The following is a 27935-nucleotide window of genomic DNA, read 5'->3' as shown; positions in this document are numbered from 1 at the left end:
AAAACGACATCGCAACACTGAACTACGCTCCGTCTGCCCTGTTTTCGTGTTCTGTGTAGACACCTAGAGATTAATTAAATTTTTCTATTATTACGTGGAGGACTTTTATTTTGAACATTACCAAAATTCAGAGACCCGGAAGTACTTTTTTTTGTGTTGCTATTGCTGATTGGACACTGATTAAGCGGGTCCTCTTACTAAACAGTGCAAAGCACCTTCATTGTGTGGATTTCATCGACTTTTGGACCGCTGCATCGTAGCCTACAGTCTGTTGCTGTTATTCATTTATGAACCGGTTAAGTAACTGTACTTTGACAATCTCAACACTATATATTGTGTTCAGTCTTGCCGCCGTTATGAAGGTCAATCATACATAGGCCTACAGTTCACCGCTGTGGGTTTCGAATTGCTGTAACTGAGCAGTGCCGCACGGACTTTGTACTTTCCTGCCCGAGTAAACTTGTCTGCTCGCACCTTGATCAGGTAGCTACCGAAAGTGGTAGGCTAAACGAAGCGGTAGCCTATGTCAGCATGTCTATGACAGAATTGTTGACACTGAATAACTCTGAGTAAGTAAATTGGATACGAAGTTTGAAGCGAATGTGACTATTAGCCTATTTGTTCTGTCGCACATTAAAGCCAGGACAAATGGAATGTCAATCCCACTATCTTTACCAATGTTCGGTTGTTTCTGTCATGTCTTTTTCTACAGGTCTTCGTCCACCATGGTTGGGACTTTCCCGCTTCTAGAAGTGCAGCCCACGCGGGGGCTCGTGGATGAGAAGATCCAGGTTGTTGTGAGGAACTTACCTCCGGCGCTCTCGGTGACACTACATTCCCTTCATTGCTCCGAGGATAAGGACTTTTGGGAGGCGTTCGGCCATTACATTAGCGACGGCCAAGGCACGGTGACGGGTAAGGTTTGTGACCGCTGACCGGGTTTATAGACGGGGTTCTTGAATGTAGCCTTGGCCTAACTTCTGTATGAAATCCCATAAGAACTCTGTGGAATTCAATTACACTTGTCCCGGTTGTCGCCATTAAGATCAGTGTCCCTGCGCTCTGAAACCTGAGATGCAGGCCAATGTTTTTGCCTGCTAGTTTGCCTTCTATTGCTATCAAGTTACAACAATATCGCTGTACAACACAGACAACTCATTCTTCAGTGGGGTTTATCAGCTGTTGGCATCCAACGTTATAACACAGACAACCTTGAGTAAATGAAACCAAAATAGATGTTGTTGAAACAAACATGGTTGTTGTAAAGGTCATGCAGTGGACATGTAGTTGCAAGCAGTGTTGCCAACTCCTCAGTAAGGAAAGTAGCTATTGGCTGTCCTAAAAATTTGCATAATTGGCCATGTGCATGTAATTGTGATGGATGCTGTAGGAAAGAGGAATAACGTCGTGGGAGAGACAAAAAAGTGAGTAAAAAAACACCCTACATTTGCATCCCGCCCTGAATGTAAGCCAGGGCGGGATCAGCCAGCTGCGGCTTCCCGTATGCGCGATTCATTTGCAGTCTGGACGTGGAGGGGTGAACATCTCCTGCTCTGACTGCAGCTGGGAGGGACTGCTACGTGAGGACTGGGCTGCCTGTGAGTGCTTTGGGACGTGGGTGGGGCCCACGGCAACACCCGTTGCTCGTTGAGAAGAGTAAGAACGATACGTGCTTTCACGTCAGAGTCTCCAATAACACCAGAAAAAGTCGCTAGATTTGTCAATGTCGCTTTTTTGAAAATGTCTCGCTAGAGGAGTCTGAAAACTCGCTAAATATAGCGACAAATTCGCTAAGTTGGCAACACTGGTCGCAAGAAGGTCAATTTTTATACCCATAATGCAACACACTTTGAAAGGCGTGACCAACGTTGGTCAACATCTTGACAAACTTGATCCACTCGAACATGCCCAAGCATATTAATGCCAAGTTCAAAACAACTGGGAAATTGGAAGTCTCCGACTTTCGACTTCAGTATGTTTAAGACAACTGGGACGAGCTCCGATTAGGAAAAATTGTTTTAAACGGTAATCTAACTCAGAATTCCAAGTCGGGAACTCTGGCCTCTTTCTAGAGCTCCGACTTTCCTACCTGAAAATCACTGACATCATGATTTGACCGCATTTTTTTCCAGAGGTCCCGGTTGTTTTGAAAGCACCATTCAGTGCGTTCAAGACAACTGAGAACTCTGAAAAAACGAGCTCTGACTAGGAAAAATATTTTTGAATGGTCATCCAACTGCGAAGTCCAAGTCAGGAACTCAGGCCTCTTTCTCTTTCTACTATTTTTGTTGTTTTTGCAGTTGCTAAGGATGCCAGTCTTGGAGGAACATATGAAGGCACGGAGCCCATGGGTCTACTATGGAGCATGCAGCCTGTTCCAGGGAGTCGGACAGGCCTCAGGTAACACACCTATGGAATTAAATATTGGCGGTCAATTTTACATAGGAAAAACACATAATTTAGGGTGACCAGGACCGGCTGGTCAAGTCAAATAAACTCTCTCTCTTTCTCAGGATAAGAAAGATGGATGTCCTCACTCCTAGTGTGGTACACATCTCTGTGTACAGTGGGCACATGACTGAGGGCTTCAGCAAGCAGTCTCCCCTAGCGACCGTTGTCACAGAACGATGGTACATGGCACCGGGTGTGTGCAGAATTGACATCAGGGAACATGGGGTTCGAGGGACCCTCTTTTTACCCCCAGGTCCTGGACCCTTCCCTGGGGTGTTGGATATGTGGGGAGGAGGTGGGGGGCTGGTGGAGTACCGCGCCAGCCTCCTTGCGTCACATGGTTTTGTTTCCATGGCGCTAGAGTACCTTTCCCATGACAAGAACAGAACCTCAGACATCGACTTAAAAACCTACTTTGAGGTGATTCTCATACTGTGTGTGCCCGTGCAACCTGCGTACGTGTGTGTGTGTGTGTGCCTACACGCTTGTGCATATCTTAATGTTCAGAAATGGCCCTGAGAGGGCAGACTCCTCTCCTGTGACCATTTATCCAGACTCACTGTTATATTACATCACATTGCATCCATATACCTCACATTGCATCCGCTACATTGCGTCCTACATTGTATTCTTATCACTTGAACTTGAGCTCTATCTCTGTTGTGTAGAAAGCATTCAGGATTGTGCAGGAGCACCCCCTGGTGATGAAGGACAGAGTTGCTCTATTTGGTCTCTCCTTCGGAGTGTCAGTCACCCTCACCTTGGCAGCCTACTCCAAAGTCATCAGCGTGAGTCTCCCTCACACTCTCCTCTTCTTCCTCCAGATTGGAGCTTTGTCTGTATAGTGTGAATTCAGATTCAGAAAGCTTTATTGTCCCAACACTGACCATGTGTATAAGCTTATGAGTTTGTTTAGTGTGTAAACAATAAATACTGTGTGTATTCCAGCCCAGATGCTGTGTGTGTATCAGCGGGAGTCACGTCCACCCGGTCAACAAGTCAATCCACGAAGTGTTTACGAAGATAAACGAGTGAGTGACAACCACCATGTGTGAATGAAAAATAAACCCAGATCTGTTCAAAGTGAAGCTGTAAAGTACTGTGATTATGAAGCTTGTGACATGCATTCCAAATGAAGAAATATAATAAAATATAATTATTTTATTGCCAGGGACGGATATAAGACCCAATTTGATGAAGAGGGCCGTGTGGTCTGGAGAGACATCATTCTGCCTATCCCAACCGACCCTGGAGAGAAAGTGGATGTAAGTCAACACACACACAAACACACACAGTGGGTTTGTTTACTCATTGCTGAGTCTTCTGACAGATTGGGAGGATAAAGTGTCCATTGCTGTTGGTCGTCGGGGAGGATGATCAGAACTGGGCGACAGTGGAATCTGCAGAGGACGTGAGTACAAACACGATTAAAATCTTCTTATGAAATCAATAATTGTCATTGATGCTGAATGTGACCTCTGACCTGCAGATGGCCCAGATGATGCGTGCAGCGGGTAATGAGCACCTACTGACCATTCTAAAATACCCTGATGCTGGACACCTCATTGAGCCGCCCTACACACCCCACTTCAGAGCCAGCAACTTCATAGTGCCTCAAACACGACAGAAAGGTACTGTACACACACACACGGCTCACACCTATAGTATACACATCTGAACTAAGATATATGTATAACCAATTCTTTACTCGCAAAGTAACTAATGATTGTGTGTGTGTGTTGCAGTGATCATGTTGTGGGGAGGGTACCCAAAGCCGCACGCCGTTGCTCAAGAAGACTCCTGGGAAAAGAGCCTTGGCTTTCTACGGCAACACCTGTACCCCAGCCATGACTCTGGCCCTAAGGCCAAGCTGTGATGTCACACCCGAGTAGCCTCCAGGACCGAGTATGATTGACTAAGCTATAACTTTATGTACTATTTTATATGTTAATGTATTTAATTTGTGACAAGACTGAATGCTTGAATGAGAAAGTCGTCCGACCAGTGGACACAGCTGTAGAATATAAATTGATGGCTGATGGTGAGTGTCCACAGTAGTGGGTCAGAGTCTCTCATTCACTGTACTGTAGGAGTTTCAAGCTGCCAATAGTATTAACACCTGTGCCTATAACCTAACTGCCATAGTACACAGATGACTGATTATATTTTTTGATTAATGAGGAAATAATAGGAAATGTATTGTCTATGATGTTTATAATAAATCAGGAAGAATATGAACAATATCTGTTGTTATTGAGAGCATTAGAGCTACTTGGTATGTCTCTTGTAGTTCTTCAATATACCACACGAGGGTGATGTATGCACATAGCACGTGTAGTGGTGGGCAATGGATGAGTCCTGGGGCTGTTTTTCAAATGTCTCAGAGTAGGAGTGTTAATCTAGTATAAGGATCCCCCTGTCCATTTAATCTTATTCATAATGATCTGAAATCCAGAACTGATCCTAGATCAGCACTCCTGGTCTGAGATGTTTCATACAGTGGGGAGAACAAGTATTTGATACACTGCCGATTTTGCAGGTTTCCCTACTTACAAAGCATGTAGAGGTCTGTAATTTTTATCATAGGTACACTTCAACTGTGAGAGACGGAATCTAAAACAAAAATCCAGAAAATCACATTGTATGATTTTTAAGTAATTAATTTGCATTTTATTGCATGACATAAGTATTTGATCACCTACCAACCAGTAAGAATTCCGTCTCTCACAGATCTGTTAGTTTTTCTTTAAGAAGCCCTCCTGTTCTCCACTCATTACCTGTATTAACTGCACCTGTTTGAACTCGTTACCTGTATAAAAGACACCTGTCCACACACTCCAACCTCTCCACAATGGCCAAGACCAGAGAGCCGTGTAAGGACATCGGGGATAAAATTGTAGACCTGCACAAGGCTGGGATGGGCTACAGGACAATAGGCAAGCAGCTTGGTGAGAAGGCAACAACTGTTTGCGCAATTATTAGAAAATGGAAGAAGTTCAAGATGACGGTCAATCACCCTCGGTCTGGGGCTCCATGCAAGATCTCACCTCGTGGGGCATCAATGATCATGAGGAAGGTGAGGGATCAGCCCAGAACTACACGGCAGGACCTGGTTAATAACCTGAAGAGAGCTGGGACCACAGTCTCAAAGAAAACCATTAGTAACACATTACGCCGTCATGGATTAAAATCCTGCAGCGCACGCAAGGTCCCCCTGCTCAAGCCAGCGCATGTCCAGGCCCGTCTGAAGTTTGCCAATGACCATCTGGATGATCCAGAGGAGGAATGGGAGAAGGTCATGTGGTCTGATGAGACAAAAATATAGCTTTTTGGTCTAAACTCCACTCGCTGTGTTTGGAGGAAGAAGAAGGATGAGTACAACCCCAAGAACACCATCCCAACCGTGAAGTATGGAGGTGGAAACATCATTCTTTGAGGATGCTTTTCTGCAAAGGCGACAGGACGACTGCACCGTATTGAGGGGAGGATGGATGGGGCCATGTATCGCGAGCTCTTGGCCAACAACCTCCTTCCCTCAGTAAGAGCATTGAAGATGGGTCGTGGCTGGGTCTTCCAGCATGACAACGACCCGAAACACACAGCCAGGGCAACTAAGGAGTGGCTCCATAAGAAGCATCTCAAGGTCCTGGAGTGGCCTAGCCAGTCTCCAGACCTGAACTCAATAGAAAATCTTTGGAGGAAGCTGAAAGTCCGTATTGCCCAGCGACAGCCCCGAAACCTGAAGGATCTGGAGAAGGTCTGTATGGAGGAGTGGGCCAAAATCCCTGCTGCAGTGTGTGCAAACCTGGTCAAGACCTACAGGAAACGTATGATCTCTGTAATTGCAAACAAAGGTTTCTGTACCAATTATTATGTTCTGCTTTTCTGATGTATCAAATACTAATGTCATGCAATAAAATGCAAATGAATTACTTAAAAATCATACAATGTGATTTTCTGGATTTTTGTTTTAGATTCCGTCTCTCACAGTTGAAGTGTACCTATGATAAAAATTACAGACCTCTACATGCTTTGTAAGTAGGAAAACCTGCAAATACTTGTTCTCCCCACTGTATATAGGCTGCAGTCTAAACCAGGGTTTCCAAAACTTGGTCCTGGGGCCCCACCCTGGGTGCATGTTTTGGTTTTTGACCTAGCACTACACAGCTGATTCAAATAACCAACTCATCATCAAGTTTAGATTATTTGAATCAGCTGTGTAGTGGGCAAAAACTAAAACGTGCACCCAGATGGGGCCCCACCACCGAGTTTGGGAGATCCTGGTCTAAATTGTAAAATAAACCCCATTGAACTTGATGAATAGGGTGATCATAAAACTAATAAACACATCTTGATATTACCATTCAAAATCCAAACACAATCCAGGCAAATTACTTCAGCACTGAGAAAGGAATCATCTTTAACTTTCAGTGTTCAGGGAGATGCTGTGTCTATTTACTGAGGGGTAACTATGGGCATCTGTCTCTGCCGTTTGTCATAACTGTGTCCAACTCAACCACAGGCATGTCCAGAGTTTAGCCCAATAAGGGATTGAATCTGCCAGAATATGATTTTTCACCCATCTCTCCATCTGTGCCCACCTGCTAAATAAACACTCCACTACAAGCACAGAAAATGACAGATGATGTGAAGTTCTATGTTTGACATTGTAAAGTACCCAACTCTGGTAATGTACCCAACTCTCCTTCTGAGGTCAGTCAGAAGAACAGGGAAGTTGACAGTGTAAAACATGGCAGGTTGTGTATGTGCAGCTGTGCATTCCAGAGCTACACATGTCTGTCTGACCTACAGACCGACTGACATGTTCTTATGATCTCAGTAGCCTAAGCATACTGACCACAACTTTGATTTGACAACACACCTAGAGCAGTCTATTGACTTTTAGCACTAGATTAAAAGTAAAGTAATTTACTTATATGATTTAATCAAAGAAAGGCTGAATCTGGTGCGCCAAGGGGGCGCGCTTATCTTCGTTAGCACGCTGCGCTGCATACCCAGCCAGGAGGGTTGGGACACGCTAGCAAGTGGGATGCATAGCTGGGGGTTCGCCACGACCTCCTAGAACAGAGTTAGAGACCACTCTTTCACACACACAGACACACTCACGCACACAACTGCTTCAGGACTTGCTGACAACAACCCGAGGGATAATTATCAATGTTTCACACTCGAAAATGTTGATATTACACATCGCATCACTTTTGAGTAAGTATTGTTTTTACATGGAACTGTTTCGTTTTATAGTGAATTTCCTACTGCGCATGTAGCTTTTCTCAATGCCTTTTGAGGAGTAGCATAAAGCAAAGTATTGACTTAAGAGGAAAAGAAAAACCTAAAGAGATCCAATAGAGGATTTTATTTTCGGTTGCCAACAAAGTTTCATTCCAGTGTTACTTTTCACTCTCACTTATCCAGGACCATGGGGACATTTAATGAGGAACATATGTAAGCCATTATTTAAAATGTGTTCAACAGCTTATACATGTCAGATGCTTCAGTCCACTATGCTTGTCTAAATATGTTTTGGGCACATTCTTTTCAACTAGCTATCGTTTACAGAAGCTGTTTTGTACAGTCAATAACTGTTTCCCACAGTCGATGTTGTTCCCAAACATAACAGCCTGTTTTCATAAACAGTCCCCCCACAGGGATCGATTGGAAAGCGAGTCCATGTGATTTCAATTAAATTAACCAGAGATAAGCCTATCTTGTGACCGTTATGTTTTTATACACTCCCGGGTGGCGCAGTGGTCTAAGGCACTGCATCTCAGTGCTTGAGGCGTCACTACAGACTCCCTGGTTCGATTCCAGGCTGTATCACAACCGGCCATGATTGAGAGTCCCATAGGGCGGCGCACAATTGGCCCAGAGTCGTCTGGGTTTGGCCTGGGTAGGCGTCATTATAAATAAGAATTTGATCTTAACTGACTTGCCTAGTTAAATAAAGGTTAAAAAAAAACAATACAAATACCCAGTGATGAATTAGACTAAAGGGAGACTGTGATAGCAATGGAGAGACACGCCTCATAAGTCGAAAATGTTTGTACAGATTTTTAACTGTGGGATAACGATTAGTTCTATTGCATAATACTTGCATGGGGAGTTATATTCCAGACATGTTTTGCGCGCCCGTGTGCCATGATACCCTAAACTCACCGCTGTTTCTGTCCCGCAGCCCTTGGGTGGCGCTCCTTTGCACAGCTGCCGGAGTTTGGGGATGTGTGCACTGAGGGGAGCTGCTACCCCGCCACCGGGGACCTTCTGATCGGCCGCGCGCACCAGCTCACCGCCTCTTCCACTTGCGGCATTGAGAAGCCTGAGCGCTTTTGCATCGTTGGTCACCTGGAGGTAAGACACCTCACACCTGGGGCACAGATAGGTGCACTACACCTAGACAGGGCCGGCTGTGGGCATAAGGCGAGATAAGCGGTCACTTAGGGCTCCCAGCCGCTAGGGGCCCCGACATAAGCAGTGTCTTATTTATGAACTCAGTCGGGGTCTCAATAGCTTTGTAAGGGTTGTAGAGTTGTATGGTTGTTTAAGGTTCCAAAAATATGTCATTTTCTTAACCCATCTAGTGACCATCTGACCACTTTTTTATTAACCGAGTCACTGGTATTCATCCCCTTTGCCGTTTTTCCTATTTTGTTGCATTACAACCTGTAATTTAAATGGATTTTTATTTGGATTTCATGTAATGGACATACACAAAATAGTCCAAATTGGTGAAGTAAAATGGAAAAAAATGGGGAAATAAATACAGGAAAAGTGGTGAGTACATATGTATTCACCCCCTTTGCTATGAAGCCCCTAAATAAGATCTGGTGCAACCAATTACCTTCAGAAGTCACATAATTAGTTAAATAGAGTCCACCTGTGTGCAATCTAAGTGTGACATGATCTGTCACATGTATATAAACACCTGTTCTGAAAGGCCCCAGAGTCTGCAACACCACTAAGCAAGGGGCACCACCAAGCAAGCGGCACCATGAAGACCAAGGAGCTCTTCAAACAGGTCAGGGACAAAGTTGTGGAGAAGTACAGATCAGTGATGGGTTATAAAAAAAAATCAGAAACTTTGAACATCCCACGGAGCACCATTAAATCCATTATTAAAAAATGGAAAGAATATGGCACCACAACAAACCTGCCAAGAGAGGGCCGCCCACCAAAACTCACGGACCAGGCAAGGAGGGAATTAATCAGAGAGGCAACAAAGATAACCATGAAGGAGCTGCAAGAGATTGGAGTATCTGTCCATAGGACCACTTTAAGCTGTACACTCCACAGAGCTGGGCTTTACAGAAGAGTGGCCAGAAAAAAGCCATTGCTTAAAGAAAAAAATAAGCAAACACGTTTGGTGTTCGCCAAAAAGGCATGTGGGAGACTCCCCAAACATATGGAAGAAGGTACTCTGGACAGATGAGACTAAAATTGAGCTTTTTGGCCATCAAGGAAAACACTATGTCTGGCACAAACCCAACACCTCTCATCACCCCGAGAACACCATCCCCAAATCAAATCAAATCAAATGTTATTGGCCACATGCGCCGAATACAATAGGTGCAGACATTACAGTGAAATGCTTACTTACAGCCCTTAACCAACAGTGCATTTATTTTTAATAAAAAAGTAAAATAAAACAACAACAAAAAAGTGTTGAGAAAAAAAGAGCAGAAGTAAAATAAAATAACAGTAGGGAGGCTATATATACAGGGGGTTACCGGTGCAGAGTCAATGTGCGGGGGCACCGGCTAGTTGAGGTAGTTGAAGTAATATGTACATGTGGGTAGAGTTAAATGACTATGCATAAATAATTAACAGAGTAGCAGCAGCGTAAAAAGATGGGGTGGGGGTGGGTGGGGGGGGGCAGTGCAAATAGTCCGGGTAGCCATGTTTAGCTGTTCAGGAGTCTTATGGCTTGGGGGTAGAAGCTGTTGAGAAGTCTTTTGGACCTAGACTTGGCACTCCGGTACCGCTTGCCGTGCGGTAGCAGAGAGAACAGTCTATGACTAGGGTGGCTGGAGTCTTTGACAATATTGAGGGCCTTCCTCTGACACCGCCTGGTATAGAGGTCCTGGATGGCAGGAAGCTTGGCCCCAGTGATGTACTGGGCCGTACGCACTACCCTCTGTAGTGCCTTGCGGTCGGAGGCCGAGCAGTTGCCATACCAGGCGGTGATGCAACCAGTCAGGATGCGCTCGATGGTGCAGCTGTAGAAGTTTTTGAGGATCTGAGGACCCATGCCAGATCTTTTCAGTCTCCTGAGGGGGAATAGGTTTTGTCGTGGCCTCTTCACGACTGTCTTGGTGTGTTTGGACCATGATAGTTCGTTGGTGATGTGGACACCAAGGAACTTGAAGCTCTCAACCTGTTCCACTACAGCACCGTCGATGAGAATGGGGGCGTGATCAGTCCTCTTTTTTTTCCTGTAGTCCACAATCATCTCCTTTGTCTTGGTCACGTTGAGGGAGAGGTTGTTATCCTGGCACCACAAGGCCAGGTCTCTGACCTCCTCCCTATAGGCTGTCTCATCGTTGTCGGTGATCAGGCCTACCACTGTTGTGTTGTCGGCAAACTTAATGATGGTGTTGGAGTCGTGCCTGGCCATGCAGTCATGGGTGAACAGGGAGTACAGGAGGGGACTGAGCACGCACCCCTGAGGGGCCACCGTGTTGAGGATCAGTGTGGCAGATGTGTTGTTACCTACCCTTACCACCTGGGGGTGGCCCGTCAGGAAGTCCAGGATCCAGTTGCAGAGGTGTTTAGTCCCAGGATCCTTAGCTTAGTGATGAGCTTTGAGGGCACAATGGTGTTGAATGCTGAGCTGTAGTCAATGAATAGCATTCTCACGTAGGTGTTTCTCTTGTCCAGGTGGGAAAGGGCAGTGTGGAATGCAATAGAGATTGCATCATCTGTGGATCTGTTGGGGCGGTATGCAAATTGGAGTGGGTCTAGGGTTTCTGGGATAATGGTGTTGATGTCAGCCATGACTAGCCTTTCAAAGCACTTCATGGCTACAGATGTCAGTGCTACGGGTCGGTAGTCATTTAGGCAGGTTATCTTAGTTTCCTTGGGCACGGGGTGGTCTGCTTGAAACATGTTGGTATTACAGACTCAGTCAGGGACATGTTGAAAATGTCAGTGAAGACACTTGCCAGCTGGTCAGCACAAGCTCGGAGTACACATCCTGGTAATCCATCTGGCCCTGCAGCCTTGTGAATGTTGACCTGCTTAAAAGTCTTACTCACATTGGCTACGGAGAGCGTGATCATATAGTCATCCGGAACAGCTGGTGCTCTCATGCATGCTTCAGTGTTGCTTGCCTCGAAGCGAGCATAGAAGTGGTTTAGCTCGTCTGGAAGTCTTGTGTCACTGGGCAGCTTGTGGCTGTGCTTCCCTTTGTAGTCTGTAATAGTTTTCAAGCCCTGCCACATCCGACGAGCGTCAGAGCCGGTGTAGTACGATTCAATCTTAGTCCTGTATTGACTCTTTGCCTGTTTGATGGTTCGTCAGAGGGCATAGCTGGATTTCTTATAAGCGTCCGGGTTAGAGTCCCGCTCCTTGAAAGCGGCAGCTCTACCCTTTAGCTCAGTGCGGATGTTGCCTGTAATCCATGGCTTCTGGTTGGGGTAGGTACGTACGGTCACTGTGGGGATGATATCATCGATGCACTTATTGATGAAGCCAGTGACTGATGTGGTGTACTCCTCAATGCTATCTGAAGAATCCCGGAACATGTTCCAGTCTGTGCTAGCAAAACAGTCCTGTAGCTTAGCATCTGCGTCATCTGACCACTTTTATATTAACCGAGTTACTGGTGCTTCCTGCTTTAGTTTTTGCTTATAAGCAGGAATCAGGAGGATAGAGTTATGGTCAGATTTGCCAAATGGAGAGCGAGGAAGAGCTTTGTATGCGTCTCTGTGTATGGAGTAAAGGTGGTCTAGAGTTTTTTTTCCTCTGGTTGCACATTTAACATGCTGGTAGAAATGAGGTAGAACGGATTTAAGTTTCCCTGCATTAAAGTCCCTGGCCACTAGGAGCGCTGCCTCTGGATGAGCGTTTTCCTGTTCACTTATGGTCTTATACAGCTCATTCAGTGCAATCTTATTGCCAGCATTGGTTTGTGGTGGAGACTTCCTTAGTATTTGATTTTGTGCACCAGCTGTTGTTTACAAATATACACAGACCGCCACCCCTTGTCTTACCGGAGTCAGTCGTTCTATCCTGCCGATGTAGCGTATAGCCCGCTAGCTGTATGTTGTCCATGTCGTCGTTCAGCCACGACTCGGTGAAACATAAGATATTACAGTTTTTAATGTCCCGTTGGTAGGATAACCGTAATCTTAGGTCATCCAATTTATTCTCAAATGATTGAACATTGGCTAATAGGATTGATGGAAGAGGCAGTTTACTCGCTCGCTGTCGGATCCTTACAAGGCACCACGACCTACGTCCACGATATCTCCGTCTCTTTCTCATGCGAATGACGGGGATTTGGGCCTTGTCGGGTGTCTGTAGGATATCCTTCGCGTCCAACTTGTTGAATAAAAATGATTTGTCCAATACGAGGTGAGTAATCACTGTCCTGATATCCAGAAGCTCTTTTTGGTTATAAGAGACGATGGCAGAAACATTATGTACAGAATAAATTACAAATAACGCGGAAAAACACACATAATAGTACAATTGGTTAGAAGGCTGTAAAACGGCAGCCATCTTCTCCGGCGCCATTTCTATGAATTGACAGTGAAGCATGGTGGTGGCAGCATCATGCTGTGGGGATGTTTTTCAACGGCAGGGACTGGGAAACTGGTCAGAATTGAAGGAATGATGGATGGCGCTAAATGCAGGGAAATTCTTGAGGGAAACCTGTTTCAGTCTTCCAAAGATTTGAGACTGGGACGGAGGTTTACCTTCCAGCAGGACAATGACCCTAAGCATACTGCTAAAGCAACAATTGAGTGGTTTAAGGGGAAACATTTAAATGTATTGGAATGGCCTGGTCAAAGCCCAGACCTCAATCCAATTGAGAATCTGTGGTATGACTTAAAGATTGCTGTACACCAGTGGAACCCATCCAACTTGAAGGAGCTGGAGTAGTTTTGCCTTGAAGAATGGGCAAAAATCACAGTGGGCCAAGCTTATAGAGACATACCCCAAGAGACTTGCAGCTGTAATTGCTGCAAAAGGTGGCTCTACAAAGTATTGACTTTGGGGGAGTGAATAGTTATGCACACTCAAGTTTTCTGTTTTTTTGTCTTATTTCTTGTTTGTTAAAAAAAATATATATATATATTTTGCATCTTCAAAGTGGTAGGCATGTTGTGCAAATCAAATGATACAAACCCCCAAAAAATCCATTTTAATTCCAAGTTGTAAGGCAACAAAATAGGAAAAATGCCAAGGGGGTGAATATTTTCGCAAGCCACTGTAACTACAGTGTTATTTATCCATCCTCAGTTTTCTCCTATTACAGCCATTAAACTCTGTAACTGTTTTAAAGTCACCATTGACCCCATGGTGAAATCCTTGAGCGGTCTCCATCCTCTCTGGCAACTGAGTTAGGAAGGACGTCTGTATCTTTGTAGTGACTGAGTGTATTGATACACCATCCAAAGTGTAATTAGTAACTTCACCATGCTCAAAGGGATATTCAGTGTTCGCTTTTTTATATTTTTACCCATCTACCAGTAGGTGCTCTTTTTTGCGGGGCATTGGAAAACCTCCCTGGTCTTTGTGGTTGAATCTGTATTTGAATTTCACTGCTCGACTGAGGGACCTTACAGATAATGAGGTAGTCATTCAAAAATCATGTTAAACACTATTATTGCAAACAGAGTCCATGCAACTTATTATGTGACTTGTTAAGCAAATGTTTACTCCTGAACTTATTTAGACTTGCCATAACAAAGGGGTTGATTACTTATTGATTTCAGACATTTCAGCTTTTAATTTTTCATTCATTTGTAAAAATGTATAAAAACATAATGTGAAAAGAGTCAAGGGGTGTGAATACTTTCTGAAGGTATATAAGTTGTTTGTCATAAAATATGGTGTCTCTAGCTCTATCGATCTTTGAGTAATAAAAAAAAAGAAAACAGTTTTACTTTCATCCCGGTTCTCCCCAAATCATGGGTGATTTTACCGACCACGCATGAAGGACCGTGCCCAATTGATTATGTTAGTCACTCTCACAGATATCATATTAACATGGCAAAATGTGTAGAATTTCTAGAAATTAGCTTTAAAACTGCTAAAATGTCTCCAATCCATGGCAAAATGGGTAAAATTGCATGAAATTTGTTATAGGATGTCACATTATTCTCTCTGCCCCCATGGCAAAATGTGTAGAATTGCAGAAAACTTGAGTTTAAAACTGCAACAATTTCTCTACGCCCCATGGCAAAATGTGTACTGCAGGAAATTAACTTTATTAAAACTTCAATTTTTTCTCCACGCCGTCAAGAGGGGGGGCCATTAAAATGTTTTGCCCAATTCTTGCTTAGGGGCCCCAAAAGGCCTTGCACCTAGAAGTAACACATGGGGCACAGATGGGTATTATACCCACCCTGGAGGCAAGCCCCAGGGGGTTCAGATAGATAATGGGACACGATATGACCATTAGATTTGCAGCTAATAGAGCTGGGCCACATATGATCGAAACACTCACTGGTCCACTGTAGTTCAGTTGGTAGAGCATGGCGCTTGCAACGCAAGGATGATGGGTTCGATTCCCTGGATAGGACCACCCATACGTAAAACTGTATGACTGTAAGTCACTTTGGATAAAAGCATCTGCTTAATGGTTTTTATTATTATTATTATTATTATTATTATTATTATTATTATATTACACCTGACCAGCAGGTATATGATATAACACTTCATTGTGTTGCAAAAAATAGTGTTGTAATGTAATGGTGTAGTACAGTACAGTGTAATGTTTGAGCAATTTGAGTGTATGAGAGAGACTATGGTATTGTGCTGTGTGGGAGTCTTGGCATTTCCCTCCACAATAAGTACTGTGTGCCACACAATCACCACCCTGTGTGCTTATCATGGGGTGGTGAGGAAGGGAGAGGGTGATCGGGGGTATTCCGTTATTCCAGAATCCCCTCGGGGGTGAACGGCTACAGAATGTGTCCATGTGAAGGGGGTGGTTATCTACCATTGGGCTGTGGGATGATTAACGAAACATTGGAACATTCTAGTCATCATAATGAGGAGGAGAACGGGGGATGAGGACAAGAGCCCCCCTGAGGGTCTAGTGCAAAGAATTCTGGGAGCAGACTTTGCCTACAGGGGAGGGGGAGTTGGACCACTTAGCGGTTACAACTGGTCACATTTCAACACAGTTAAAACTTGTGTGTGCAGATAGATTGGACAGCAACCGCTTGGATGAAATTAGAAGGTTGTGAAAGTCACACTGTGAGGTTGTGAAATCTTCACTCACACACTTGTTGGGAAGATACAGTGCAGAGAGTAGGGTGTGTGTGTGTGTGTGTAAGACTGAATTCAGAATCTGTGTGTGTACGCCAAACATCTGGAGAGCAGACAAACCTTCTGCTGCTAAGAGGGGCAGTGAACCTAAAGGGTAGAATAAACTATGATTTACACTACAGGATATACACACTCAGGCACAGACAGACACACACACACACACACACACAGACGGTGATGACATACTGAGTGGTAGCGTATGGACTCTTGCGCTATAATCAGAGGTGAATGATCATGTTCTTCACAGTACTGAGACATTCTCTCTCTCTCCTCCCTCTCTCTCTGTAGGAGGAGAAGAAGTGTTTTGTGTGTGACTCCAGGGAGATGTATGATGAGAGGATGAACCACACCACCAGCCACAGCATCGAAAACTTGGTCACCACCTTCGCCCCCAACCGCCTCAAGACCTGGTGGCAGTCTGAGAATGGTGAGAATGTGTGAGTGGGTGTCTGTTTTTGGTTTTAGTAGTAAAACAAGGAACATTCAGACAAGTGGGGACATTTCGCCGGAAAAACACAAGGAAAAAGGCTATTTTAGGCTTAGGGGTTAGGTTTAGGGTTAGGGTTACAATTAGGGTTAGGGTATGGACATCACATGTTGAACACGGAACGAGGGCGGAACGAGGGAGAGCTCGGTTTGTTGTTTTGAAAGTTTTGAAAGTCTCTGAAAAAGTGTTCTATTGAAAAAGTTTGGTTACTAGCTACCTTTTGAATTTGGATCCCGCGACGCTGGTAGCCTCAGTTGCTGGGACCACTATATCTGTCCAGGGATCCAGCCAACCAAAAGTTTGAAGAGCTGCTTGGCATAGCAAGATTTCCTTGACAGCTTGAACACAGCCTGCGATGCGGTTAGCCCTTGTGGCTAGGACTGAGGATTGTCCCGGGCCTGAGGCTGTCTAAATCCCTGGTGTTTGTTGCTGTTTAAATCTGCCCTGCGACCGGCCCTGTCTGAAACTGCATGGAGTACCAGCGTTTGCCTACATTACTATCATGGCATCCAAAGCCAAAGGTGGGAGTAATGGAGAGGACAGTGTTTCTCTATCACAGGTGAATGATATTTTAAATGAACAAAAATGATTTTACAAGCAGTTGTTACAACAACAGGAAAATAGCTTCAAGAGCTTTTTCCAGATACTGATGGACTCAACTAACGAAAGAATGGATGATCTGACCAGAGAGGTCCAGAACTGTAAGAACAATTTGCAGTTCTCCCAGGGAGAGGTGTATGTCCTGAAAGAGACTTGCAGCAAGATGACAACAAACTGTAAGTCCTCTCGAGATGAATCATTATTAACAATGACTGGGAAAACAGACTATTTATGGGGACAATCCAGGAGGAATACCATTGTTGTGGATGGCATACCAGAGTCTTCACAAGAGAACTGGATCGAGTCTGAGGAGAAAGTATGAAAAATTATCACTGAAAAGCTACAGATTTATCATACGGAGATTGAGGTGGAGTACGCCCACAGGTCTGGAAAACATGTAACTTTAAACGTTTGTAATCAGCCCAGGTGACAGACCCAGGCTGATAGTGGTCAAGTTCCTGAGGTTTAAGGACAAGATGGCTGTTCTGCAGAGAGCCAAGAACTTGAGAGGAACCAACATATTCCTCAAAGAGGACTTCTCTGAACCTGTGCGCCAGAGGCGGAAATAACTTATCCCAGCTATGAAAGCTGCCATACAGCATGGGAACATTGCTTACATCAACTACAACAGGCTCATTGTCCTCCCTCCCTCCCAAAAGCTTGGGAGGAATGAGAGAGCCAAGCTTCAGAGCCAGTAGCTTCAGCCCAACATCACACACACACATACAGTATCAGTCAAAAGTTTGGACACACCTACTCATTCCAGGTTTTTATTTGTACTATTTTCTACATTGTAGAATAATAGTGAAGACATCAAAACTATGAAATAACACATATGGAATCATGTAGTAACCAAGAAAGTGTTAAACAAATCTAAATATTTTATATTTGAGATTCTTCAAATAGCCACCCTTTGCCTTGATGACAGCTTTGCACGCTCTTGGCATTCTCTCAACCAGCTTCACCTGGAATGCTTTTCCAACAGTCTTAAAGGAGTTCCCACATATGCTGAGCACTTGTTGGCTGCTTTTCCTTCACTCTGCCGTCTGACTCATCCTGAACCATCTCAATTGGGTTGAGGTTGGGGGATTGTGGAGGCCAGGTCATCTGATGCAGCACTCCATCACTCTCCTTCTGTCAAGGCGTGCTGTAGGTGCAGTGGCGGAATCAAATGCAGGACGCAGACGGATAATCCAATAAACTTGTATTGAGCCGAAACACGGCAAACGGACAACACTTGCCCGAAGGCGAAATACGCACGAAGGCGAAATGGAAACAAACAGCGCACAAACATGTGCGAAACTCCAGCGCAGTGGAGAGAAGCTCAACCGAGCGAAAACACGTCTGACACAAAACAATAATACACAACACCTGACACACACAACGGGAACTAAATAGGACACTAATGACACTAACTGAAAACAGGTGTGACAACACTCAGACAAAAGCAAACGAACATGAAACATACAACGGTGGCAGCTAGTACTCCGGAGACAACGAACGCCGAAGCCTGCCCGAACAAGGGAGAGAGGCAGCCTCGGCCGAAACCGTGACAGTACCCCCCCCTTGACGCGCGGCTCCAGACGTGCGCTGACTCCGGCCTCGGGAGCGACCCGGAGGACGCGGAGCCGGGCGCGTCGGGTGCTCACGATGGAATTCCGTCAGGAGAGACGGGTCCAAAATGTCTCCCCTCGGCACCCAGCACCGCTCCTCCGGACCGTACCCCTCCCACTCCACTAGATACTGGAGACCCCCCATCCGACGTCTCGAATCCAAGATGGACCTCACGGAGTACGCCGGTGCCCCCTCGATGTCCAATGGGGGCGGAGGAGTCTCCCCTGATCTCACTGTCTTGGAGTGGGCCAGCTACCACCGGCCTGAGAAGGGACACATGGAACGAGGGGGTTAATACTTTTATATTCAACAGGTAGCTGTAATTTATAACACACCTCGTTCAACCTTCCCAGGACTTTAAATGGCCCTACAAACCGCCGACCCAGTTTCCGACAGGGCAGGCGGAGGGGCAGGTTCCTGGTAGAGAGCCAGACTCGATCACCAGGTGCGTACACCGGTCCCTCACTGCGGTGGAGATCAGCGCTCGCCTTATGACGTCGGAGGGCCCGCTGCAGGTGGACGTGTGCAGCGTTCCATGTCTCCTCCGAGCGCCTCGCCCACTCATCCACCGCAGGAGCCTCGATCTGGCTCTGCTGCCAGGGTGCCAGAACCGGCTGGTAACCTAACACACATTGGAAAGGGGTTAGGTTAGTGGAGGAATGGCGTAGGGGAATTCTGGGCCATTTCGGCCCAGGGAACGTACCTTGCCCACTCCTCCGGCCGGTCCTGGCAGTATGTTCTAAGAAACCTGCCCACATCCTGGTTTACACGTTCCACCTGCCCATTACTCTCCGGGTGGTAACCCGAGGTGAGGCTCACCGAGACCCCCAACCGCTCCATAAAGGCCCTCCAGACTCTGGAGGTAAATTGGGGACCCCGATCAGACACAATATCCTCGGGTACCCCGTAGTGCCGGAACACATGGGTGAATAGGGCTTCGGCAGTTTGCAGGGCGGTAGGAAGGCCCGGCATGGGGAGCAAACGACAGGCCTTAGAAAACCGGTCCACAACGACCAGTATAGTGGTATTCCCCTGTGACGGAGGAAGGTCAGTAAGGAAATCCACCGAGAGGTGGGACCATGGTCGTTGTGGCACGGGCAGGGGTAGTAACTTACCCCTAGGCAGATGTCTAGGCGCCTTACACTGGGCGCACACCGAGCAGGAGGAAACATAAACCCTCACATCCCTTGCCAACGTGGGCCACCAGTACTTGGCACTAAGACAGTGCACTGTCCGGCCGATACCCGGATGTCCAGAGGAGGGTGACGTGTGAGCCCAATAGATCAATCGATCCCCGAACCTCGAGCGGAACGTACTTCCGACCCTCCGGGCACTGTGGTGGACTAGGGTCGGTGCGTAACGCCCGCTCGAGTTCAGCATCGACCTCCCACACTACCGGTGCCACCAGACACGACTCCGGCAGTATGGGGAGTGGGCTCCACGGACCTCTCCTCCGTGTCATACCGCCGAGACAGCGCATCTGCCTTACCATTCTGTGACCCAGGGATGTACGTGATCTTAAAAGTAAACCTGGTCAAGAACATATTCCATCTTGCCTGGCGAGGGTTCAGCCTCCTCGCCGCCCGGATGTACTCCAGGTTACGGTGGTCCGTCAAAATGAGGAAAGGGTGTTGAGCCCCCTCAAGCCAGTGCCTCCACACCTTTAGAGCCTGTACCACGGCTAACAGCTCCCTGTCCCCTACGTCATAGTTACGCTCCGCCGGACTGAGCTTCTTAGAATAAAAAGCACAGGGGCGGAGTTTAGGTGGCGCGCCAGACCGTTGTGAAAGCACGGCTCCTAGACCGGCCTCTGACGCGTCCACCTCTACCTGGAACGGCAAAGAGGGATCCGGATGCGCCAGCACCGGGGCCGAGGTAAACAGGTCCTTCAGCCTCCCAAACGCCCTGTCCGCCTCGGCCGACCACTGCAGACGCACCGGACCCCTTCAAAAGAGACGTGATGGGAGCTGCCACCTGTCCAAAACCCCGGATAAACCTCCGGTAGTAATTCGCAAACCCCAAAAACTGCTGCACCTCCTTCACAGTGGTTGGTGTTTGCCAATTACGCACGGCCCGACACCCGGTCTACCTCCATCTTCACCCCTGACGCAGACAACTGATACCCCAAAAAGGGAGACCGACTCCTGGAAAAACAGACACTTCTCTGCCTTCACATACAGGTCGTGCTCCACCAGCCTCCGCAACACTCTACGCACCAGGGCCACATGCTCGACACGGGTAGGCGAGTACACGAGAATGTCATCAATGTACACAACCACCCCTGCCCCTGCATGTCCCTGAAGATCTCATCCACGAATGATTGGAAAACTGACGGAGCGTTCATCAACCCGTATGGCATGACCAGATACTCGTAATGGCCCGAGGTGGTACTAAAGGCTGTCTTCCATTCATCGCCCTCCCTGATGCGCACCAAGTTGTACGCGCTCCTGAGATCTAATTTAGTGAAGAAACGCGCCCCATGCAACGACTCAGTCATGGTCGCAATCAGCGGGAGTGGATAACTGTACTTCACCGTAATCTGATTGAGACCACGGTAATCGATGCACGGGCGCAAACCACCATCCTTTTTCTTCACAAAAAGAAACTCGAGGACGCAGGGGAAGTGGAAGGCCGTATGTATCCTTGTCTCAGAGATTCGTCTATGTAAGTCTCCATAGCTTTCTTCTCCTCTTGAGACAGAGGATACACATGGCTCCGTGGGAGCGCAGCTCCTGCCTGGAGGTCTATCGCACAATCTCCCTGCCTATGGGGCGGCAACTGCGTCGCCCTCGCCTTACTAAACGCAATAGCCAAATCCCCATACTCAGGGGGAACGTGCAATGCGGGCACCTGGTTTGGACTCTCCACCGAGGTAGCCCCTACGGAAACGCCCAAACATCTACCCACACACTGAGCAGACCACTCCATCAGAGCCCTCTCCTGCCACGAAATGGATGGGTTATGGGTACTCAACCAGGGCATGCCCAGCACCACCGGATACGCAGGAGAGTCAATCAGGAATAGCTGAATCATCTCCTGATGACCCCCCTGCGCACACATCCTAAGTGGCGCCGTGACCTCCCTGATCAAGCCCGTACCCAACGGACGGCTATCTAGGGCATGAACGGGAAAGGGACATCAACAGGAAGAAGGGGAATCCCTAACGCTAAACAAAACTTTTTATCAATAAAATTCCCAGCCGCGCCTGAATCTACCAGCGCCTTATGCTGGGAATGAGGTGCTACCTGTGGAAAACGCACAGGCATACAAAAATGTGCAACAGAGAGCTCTGGGTGAGTGGGGCGCCTACTCACCTGGAGGGAATCCCCAGTGCGGGACCTGTCGTCCTCTCCCCTAGGAGGCCATCCCCAGCACCTAGCCGCGGTGTGTCCTCCCCGACCACAGTTGGTGCAAGGGATGGACCCCCTAGTAAGCCGACCCCTCCTCTCTCTAGCGCCAGCGCCCCCGAGCTCCATGGGGCACGGCTCGGAAGCGCTGGAGGGTGGAATGGACGGCCCCCCTCGGAACGCCCGCGGGTAGCTAGCAGGTTATCCAGCCTGATGGACATGTCGACCAACTGGTCGAACGTGAGGCTGGTGTCCCTACAGGCCAGCTCCCGACGGACGTCCTCTCGTAGACTACACCTGTAGTGATCGACGAGGGCCCGATCATTCCACCCTGCATCTGCCGCTAGAGTACGGAATTCGAGGGCGAACTCCTGAGCACTCCTCCTCCCCTGCCGGAGAAATACCAGACGCTCCCCCGCCGCTTTCCCCTCCGGGGGATGGTCAAACACCGCCTTGAAGCGGCAGGAGAACTCGTTGTACGTGATGGTGTCCGCGTCGATCCTCCTCCACTCCGCGTTGGCCCATTCCAACGCCTTCCCGGACAGGCAGGAGATCAGGGCGGACACGCTCTCATGTCCCGAGGGCGCCGGATGCACGGTGGCCAGGTACAGCTCCACCTGGAGAAGGAAACCCTGGCACCCGGCCGCGGTCCCCTCGTAAGCCCTCGGGAGCGAGAGTCGGACTCCTCGGGGTTCTGGTGCGGGACTAGGCTGACTGGCCGATGGTGCTGGCACGGAGGGTGGCGGTGGAGGCGTCCCCCAGCCTCGGATGGTGGTGATCACCTCCTGCAGTGCGGTCCCCATCTGCAGGATCTGGTCCCCTTGCTCCCGGACCCTGTCCTCCAGAGTCGCCTGGGCTGCTGCGGCTCCTGCTGATTCCATAGGTGGTGTATTATTCTGTCAAGGCGTGCATTCTGTCAAGGCGTGCTGTAGGTGCAGTGGCGGAATCAAATGCAGGACGCAGACGGATAATCCAATAAACTTGTATTGAGCCGAAACACGGCAAACGGACAACACTTGCCCGAAGGCGAAATACGCACGAAGGCGAAATGGAAACAAACAGCGCACAAACATGTGCGAAACTCCAGCGCAGTGGAGAGAAGCTCAACCGAGCGAAAACACGTCTGACACAAAACAATAATACACAACACCTGACACACACAACGGGAACTAAATAGGACACTAATGACACTAACTGAAAACAGGTGTGACAACACTCAGACAAAAGCAAACGAACATGAAACATACAACGGTGGCAGCTAGTACTCCGGAGACAACGAACGCCGAAGCCTGCCCGAACAAGGGAGAGAGGCAGCCTCGGCCGAAACCGTGACACCTTCTTGGTAAAATAGCCCTTACACAGCCTGGAGATGTGTTGGGTCATTGTCCTGTTGAAAAACAAATGATAGTCCCACTAAGCCCAAACCATATGGGATGGCGTTGTCACGCCCTGGCTCTGGGGACTCTTGTATGTTGAGCCAGGGTGTTAGTTTCTTTGTGTAGTGTCTATGTTTCGTTTTCTATGTTCACGATCTAGTTTAAGTGTTTCTATGTTGGCCGGGGTGGTTCCCAATTAGAGACAGCTGTGTCTTGTTGTCTCTGATTGGGAACCATACTTAGGCAGCCTGTTGTGCACTTGTCTTTTGTGGGATCTTGTTCCGTGTTGGTTTGTGTTGTTAACCGAGGACTTCACGTTTCGTTTGGTTGTTTTGTATTTTGTATCGTGTTGCCAGTACACTATTAAAAAGATGTACGCATATCACGCTGCGCCTTGGTCCAATCATTATGACAAACGTGACAGGCGTATCGCTGCAGAATGCTGTGGTAGCCATGCTGGTTAAGTGTGCCTTGAATTCTAAATAAATCACAGAAACTGTTGAGCGTGAAAAACCCAGCAAGGCTTTAAAATCCTTCTTTAACCTGTCTCCAACCCTTCATCTACACTGATTGAAGTGGATTTAACAAGTGACATCAATAAGGGATCATAGCCTTCACCTGGATTCACATAGTCAGTCTATGTCATGGAAAGAGCTCGCAATGTTCCTAATGTTTTGTACACTCAGTGTATGTAGCCTTAGAAATAAGATTCATGCAATCAATAACTTGCTAACATCGGATAACATTCATATACTGGCCATCTCTGAAACTCACTTAGATAATTTCTTAGATGATACAGCAGTAGCAATATAGGCTTATACTGTAACTATGGAAAAGACGGAATGCCTATGGGGGAGGTGTTGCTGTATACTTTATGTTCAGAGCCATATTCCGGTAAAGCTTAGTGAAGATCTCATGTCAAATGTTCTGGAGTGTTGTGGTTGCATGTTCACCTGCCTCATCTAAAACCTCTTCTTTTGGGGTGCCGCTATAGGCCACTAAGTGCTAACAGTCAGTATTTGGATAATAGGTGTGTGTTATGCTTTATAATGTGTGTGATGTTAACAGAGAGGTCTCTTTTCTGGGTGACCAGAACATTGGCTGGTTAGCAACTAGCTGTCCTCTCAAGAGGAAGCTTCTAACTGTGACTAATGCCTGTAATATGACCCGGGTTATCGCTCAACCAACTGGAGTGCATACCAATAGTGTTGGATCTGTGACATCCAAAGCAATATCAGTTTCCATTGGCTGTAGTGATCATAACATTGTGGCAATAACAAGGAAAACCAACGTGCCAAAGGTTGGGCCTAAAGTAATTTATAAGAGATCATACAAAGTCGTTGACATACTGTAAATTGATAAATGTTGTGACTAAACTTCACAAAAAGAAGAAATGATATCACCAACCAAAGATAATTGACATAAAATTCAATGGAAAAATACTTTGGAGTACCTTAAATTATTTCATGGGCAGAAACCCAATACATCTCCATTGTTCATTGAAGTTGATGGGTAATTTATAACAAAACCTTTCGATATTGACAATCATTTCAATGACTATTTCACTAGTAAAGTGGAAAAACTCAGAAGTGAAATGACAACATTGAACAGTGAACCATCATATTTTTGTATAAAAGATCTAATAATGAAAGAGAAGGATTGCTTTTTTGAATTTGGTCAAGTTATTGTGGGAGAGGTGGAAAAACTGTTGTTATCCATCAATAATGATAAGCCACCAGGTATAGACAAGCTTGATGGGAAATGACTGAGAATGGTAGCAGACTATGTCTGCAAAAAAGCTTAGTTAAATTGTTTCCAGTAGCATAGTTACAGTCACCAACGCTCTGGATAACATGAAAATAGCCTAACCAGCTCTGCTAGGGCGAGTAAAATGGTCAGACTGAGGTGTTCTCTCATTTGTGTCTGGTAGTAGCTAGCAAGCTAGCCAACATTAACCAGTTAGCTTCGGTGCTTGACTGCCGTTGTGAGGTCAGAACGTTCGGCTCAACCCTACTCCTCGGCCAGTGTCCAGTGTGCGCTCTGAACGCTCCAAGAGCGAAACACTCAGAATTTACGAACGGACAATCTGACAACACTCTGAATTTACGAACGCCCAGAGCGCACTCTGAGCGCGCTTTGGCACTCCAGATTGAATTTACGAACACACTATATTGCCACCCCATTTGCTATATCTTTAACTAAAGACTAAAGGGAGTGTGTGTGTCAACAGGCGTGGAAGGAAGCTAAAGTAATTCCACTGCCTAAAAATAGTAAAGCACCTTTGCTGGCTCTAACAGCCTCCCAGTCAGTTTGCTGCCTGTTCTTAGTAAACTGATGGAGAGGATTTTGTTTGACGAAATACAATGCTATTTTTCAGAGAACAAGTTAACTACTAACTTTCAGCATGCATATAGAGAAGGGCACTCAACTTGCACTGCACTGACTCAGATGACTGATGATTGGTTAGTTGGAACTGTATTGTTAGATTTCAGTGCAGCCTTTGATGTTATTGATCATAAATAGTTACTGAAAAAACTTTACATCACCTGCCTTCACATTAATAACACAAGTTATTTATCCAATAGAACCCAGAGAGTGTTCTTCGATAGAATCTTCTCTAACATCAGATATGTACAGTGCAGTGCCCCTCAGGGCAGTTGCCTTGGGCCGTTACTCTTCTCTGTTTTTACAATTGATTTGCCACTGGTCTTACACGAAGCTAGAATGACTAAGTATGCGGATGATTCCACACTTTACATGACAGCACCCAAAGCCAGTGAGGTCACTGAAGCTCTAAATAAGGAGTTACAGTCAATATCAGAATGGGTGACTAATAATAAACTGGTCTTAAATACATCTAAAACTAAAAGCATTGTATTTGATTCAAAACATTCTCTAAGACCTAAACCTCAATTGGAGTTGTACATAAAGGCTGTGACTATTGAGCAAGTTGAGGAAGCTAAACTCCTAGGTATAACATTGGATGGTCAATTATCATGGTCAAGTCATATTGACAACGTTGTTGTGAAGATGGGGAGGGGTATGTCTGTTATAAAAAGATGTTCTGCGTTTTTGACACAAATCAACTGTACTAGTTGTTCAGGCTCTGGTCTTGTCCCGTCTTGATTACTGTCCAGTAATATGGTCAAGTGCAGCAAAGAAAGACCTAGCAAAGCTGCAGCTGGATCAAAACAAAGCAGCACACCTTGCCCTTAACTGAACATACAGAACTAACATCAACAACATGCATGGCAGTCTTTCCTGGTTCATGGTTGACGAGAGATTAACTGCTTCTCTTCTAGTTTTTATAAGAAATATTACTGTGACGAAAATGCCAGATTGTCTGCATAATCAAATAACATTCAGCTCAGACACCCATACATACCCTACAAGACATGCCACCAGGGGTCTCTTCACTGTCCCCAAGTCCAAAACAAATTGACGGCAATGCATAGTTTTATACAGAGCCATGATCGCATGGAACTCCCTTCCATCTCCAATTACTCAAGCAAACAGCAAAATGATCTTTAAAAAATTTATTAAACAACAACTCATGGAACTGCAGGGACTATGAGGGGACAAACACACACACACACACAGACACACTCTAACACACACATCATTTTTGTTGTATTGTTTGTATTATTTCTTTGTTGTTTTGTTTGTATATCATTGTGTGACTGTCCTCGTCTATCAGTGTATCAGTGTTTTGTTACTTGTCATGTTTTGTGTTTTTTGTGAACCCCAGGAAGAGTAACTGCTGCTTCTGCAAAAGCTAATGGGAATCAAAATAAACAAATAGGGTTAGGGTTAGGTTAAGGTTTAGGGTTATGTTTAGGGTTAGGAAAATAGGATTTTGAATGGGAATCAATTGTTTGGTCCCCACAAGGATAGTAAAACAAACATGTGTGCACATGTGTGTGTGTCATGGTGAAGTCCAGCTGTGCGAGAATGGTCAGTGTGTGAGAGTGTGCTAAATGTGTTCTCATGGGAACAGGGGGCGGTACGGTTAGTAGAGCAGATCACAGAGCAACACAGCTCAGCCAATCAGAGCAGGCTTCAGGGCAGAGGACATACAGGTATGCTCAAGTGAACAGGTGTTAGACACAGCTGTATATCAACACTGCCAACACGACATGACCGCATTGTTCCCTGTAATACACACACGCACACACATTCCCTCGCATACATACTTGCAACTGGACAACATAATAAGAGACTGAGGTATTCTTGTCTGAGAGCATGGGAACTGGACTGGCTTTCCCACATACACACACACACAATTGTAACACTATCACAGACTCACATAGCCCATGCACAGACGAACACACACACTCACACTCAGTGGGTTTGTTTATTAATGGGGAGGATAAAGTGTCCATTGTTGTTGAGTCATGGAAGGAACCGCAGCCAGATGCCCAGATGGTCCGGCAATACCAGGGAGGACGAAACACAGAAAAGCAGGGGTTGGGATTTCCTTATCCCACTGCATTAGTTCATATGAGGTCCCACTACGCACATGTTACCACGGCAACG

The 27935-nt window shown here is 46.4% G+C and overlaps 2 protein-coding genes across 4 annotated transcripts in view; both read left to right on the top strand.

Moving 5' to 3' along the window:
- Nucleotide 1: 1 nt before the first annotated feature.
- On the top strand, nt 2–4694 carry LOC121546270 (acyl-coenzyme A thioesterase 5). 3 transcript variants are annotated; one of them, XM_041857439.2, is made up of 10 exons: nt 2–295; nt 713–915; nt 2301–2400; nt 2514–2871; nt 3120–3239; nt 3400–3482; nt 3623–3716; nt 3782–3862; nt 3941–4082; nt 4197–4694. In XM_041857439.2, the coding sequence occupies exons 1-10, from the start codon at nt 288–290 to the stop codon at nt 4325–4327; spliced, it is 1320 nt and encodes a 439-aa protein (XP_041713373.1). In that variant the 5' UTR covers nt 2–287; the 3' UTR covers nt 4328–4694. The 3 variants fall into 3 exon arrangements, with proteins under 3 accessions (XP_041713373.1, XP_041713374.1, XP_041713372.1); XM_041857440.2 differs by having other exon boundaries at nt 2–483; XM_041857438.2 differs by having other exon boundaries at nt 2–569.
- A 2771-nt stretch (nt 4695–7465) lies between these two features.
- The window catches only part of LOC121546268 (laminin subunit beta-1-like), a 54020-nt gene continuing 33550 nt past the window's right edge, over nt 7466–27935 (top strand). Inside the window, exons 1-3 of the mRNA XM_041857437.1 lie at nt 7466–7677; nt 8648–8820; nt 16264–16402. Of these exons, the coding sequence (XP_041713371.1) occupies nt 7647–7677; nt 8648–8820; nt 16264–16402 (343 nt within the window). The 5' untranslated portion in view covers nt 7466–7646. The remainder of the gene's footprint in view (nt 7678–8647; nt 8821–16263; nt 16403–27935) is intronic.

This window comes from Coregonus clupeaformis, unplaced genomic scaffold (assembly GCF_020615455.1).
Source record: "Coregonus clupeaformis isolate EN_2021a unplaced genomic scaffold, ASM2061545v1 scaf0013, whole genome shotgun sequence".
Taxonomy (NCBI): Eukaryota; Metazoa; Chordata; class Actinopteri; order Salmoniformes; family Salmonidae; genus Coregonus; species Coregonus clupeaformis.
Note: the sequence above shows the minus strand (reverse complement) of the source record. Positions and strands in the feature narration are given on the sequence as shown.

Coding starts and splice junctions, on each gene's coding strand:
- LOC121546270 (XM_041857438.2), top strand. CDS start 532: ATGTCTATGACAGAATTGTTGACACTGAATAACTCTGA. Junction 916..2,300: donor CGGCCAAGGCACGGTGACGG/GTAAGGTTTGTG, acceptor TTGTTTTTGCAG/TTGCTAAGGATGCCAGTCTT. Junction 2,872..3,119: donor ACTTAAAAACCTACTTTGAG/GTGATTCTCATA, acceptor TCTGTTGTGTAG/AAAGCATTCAGGATTGTGCA.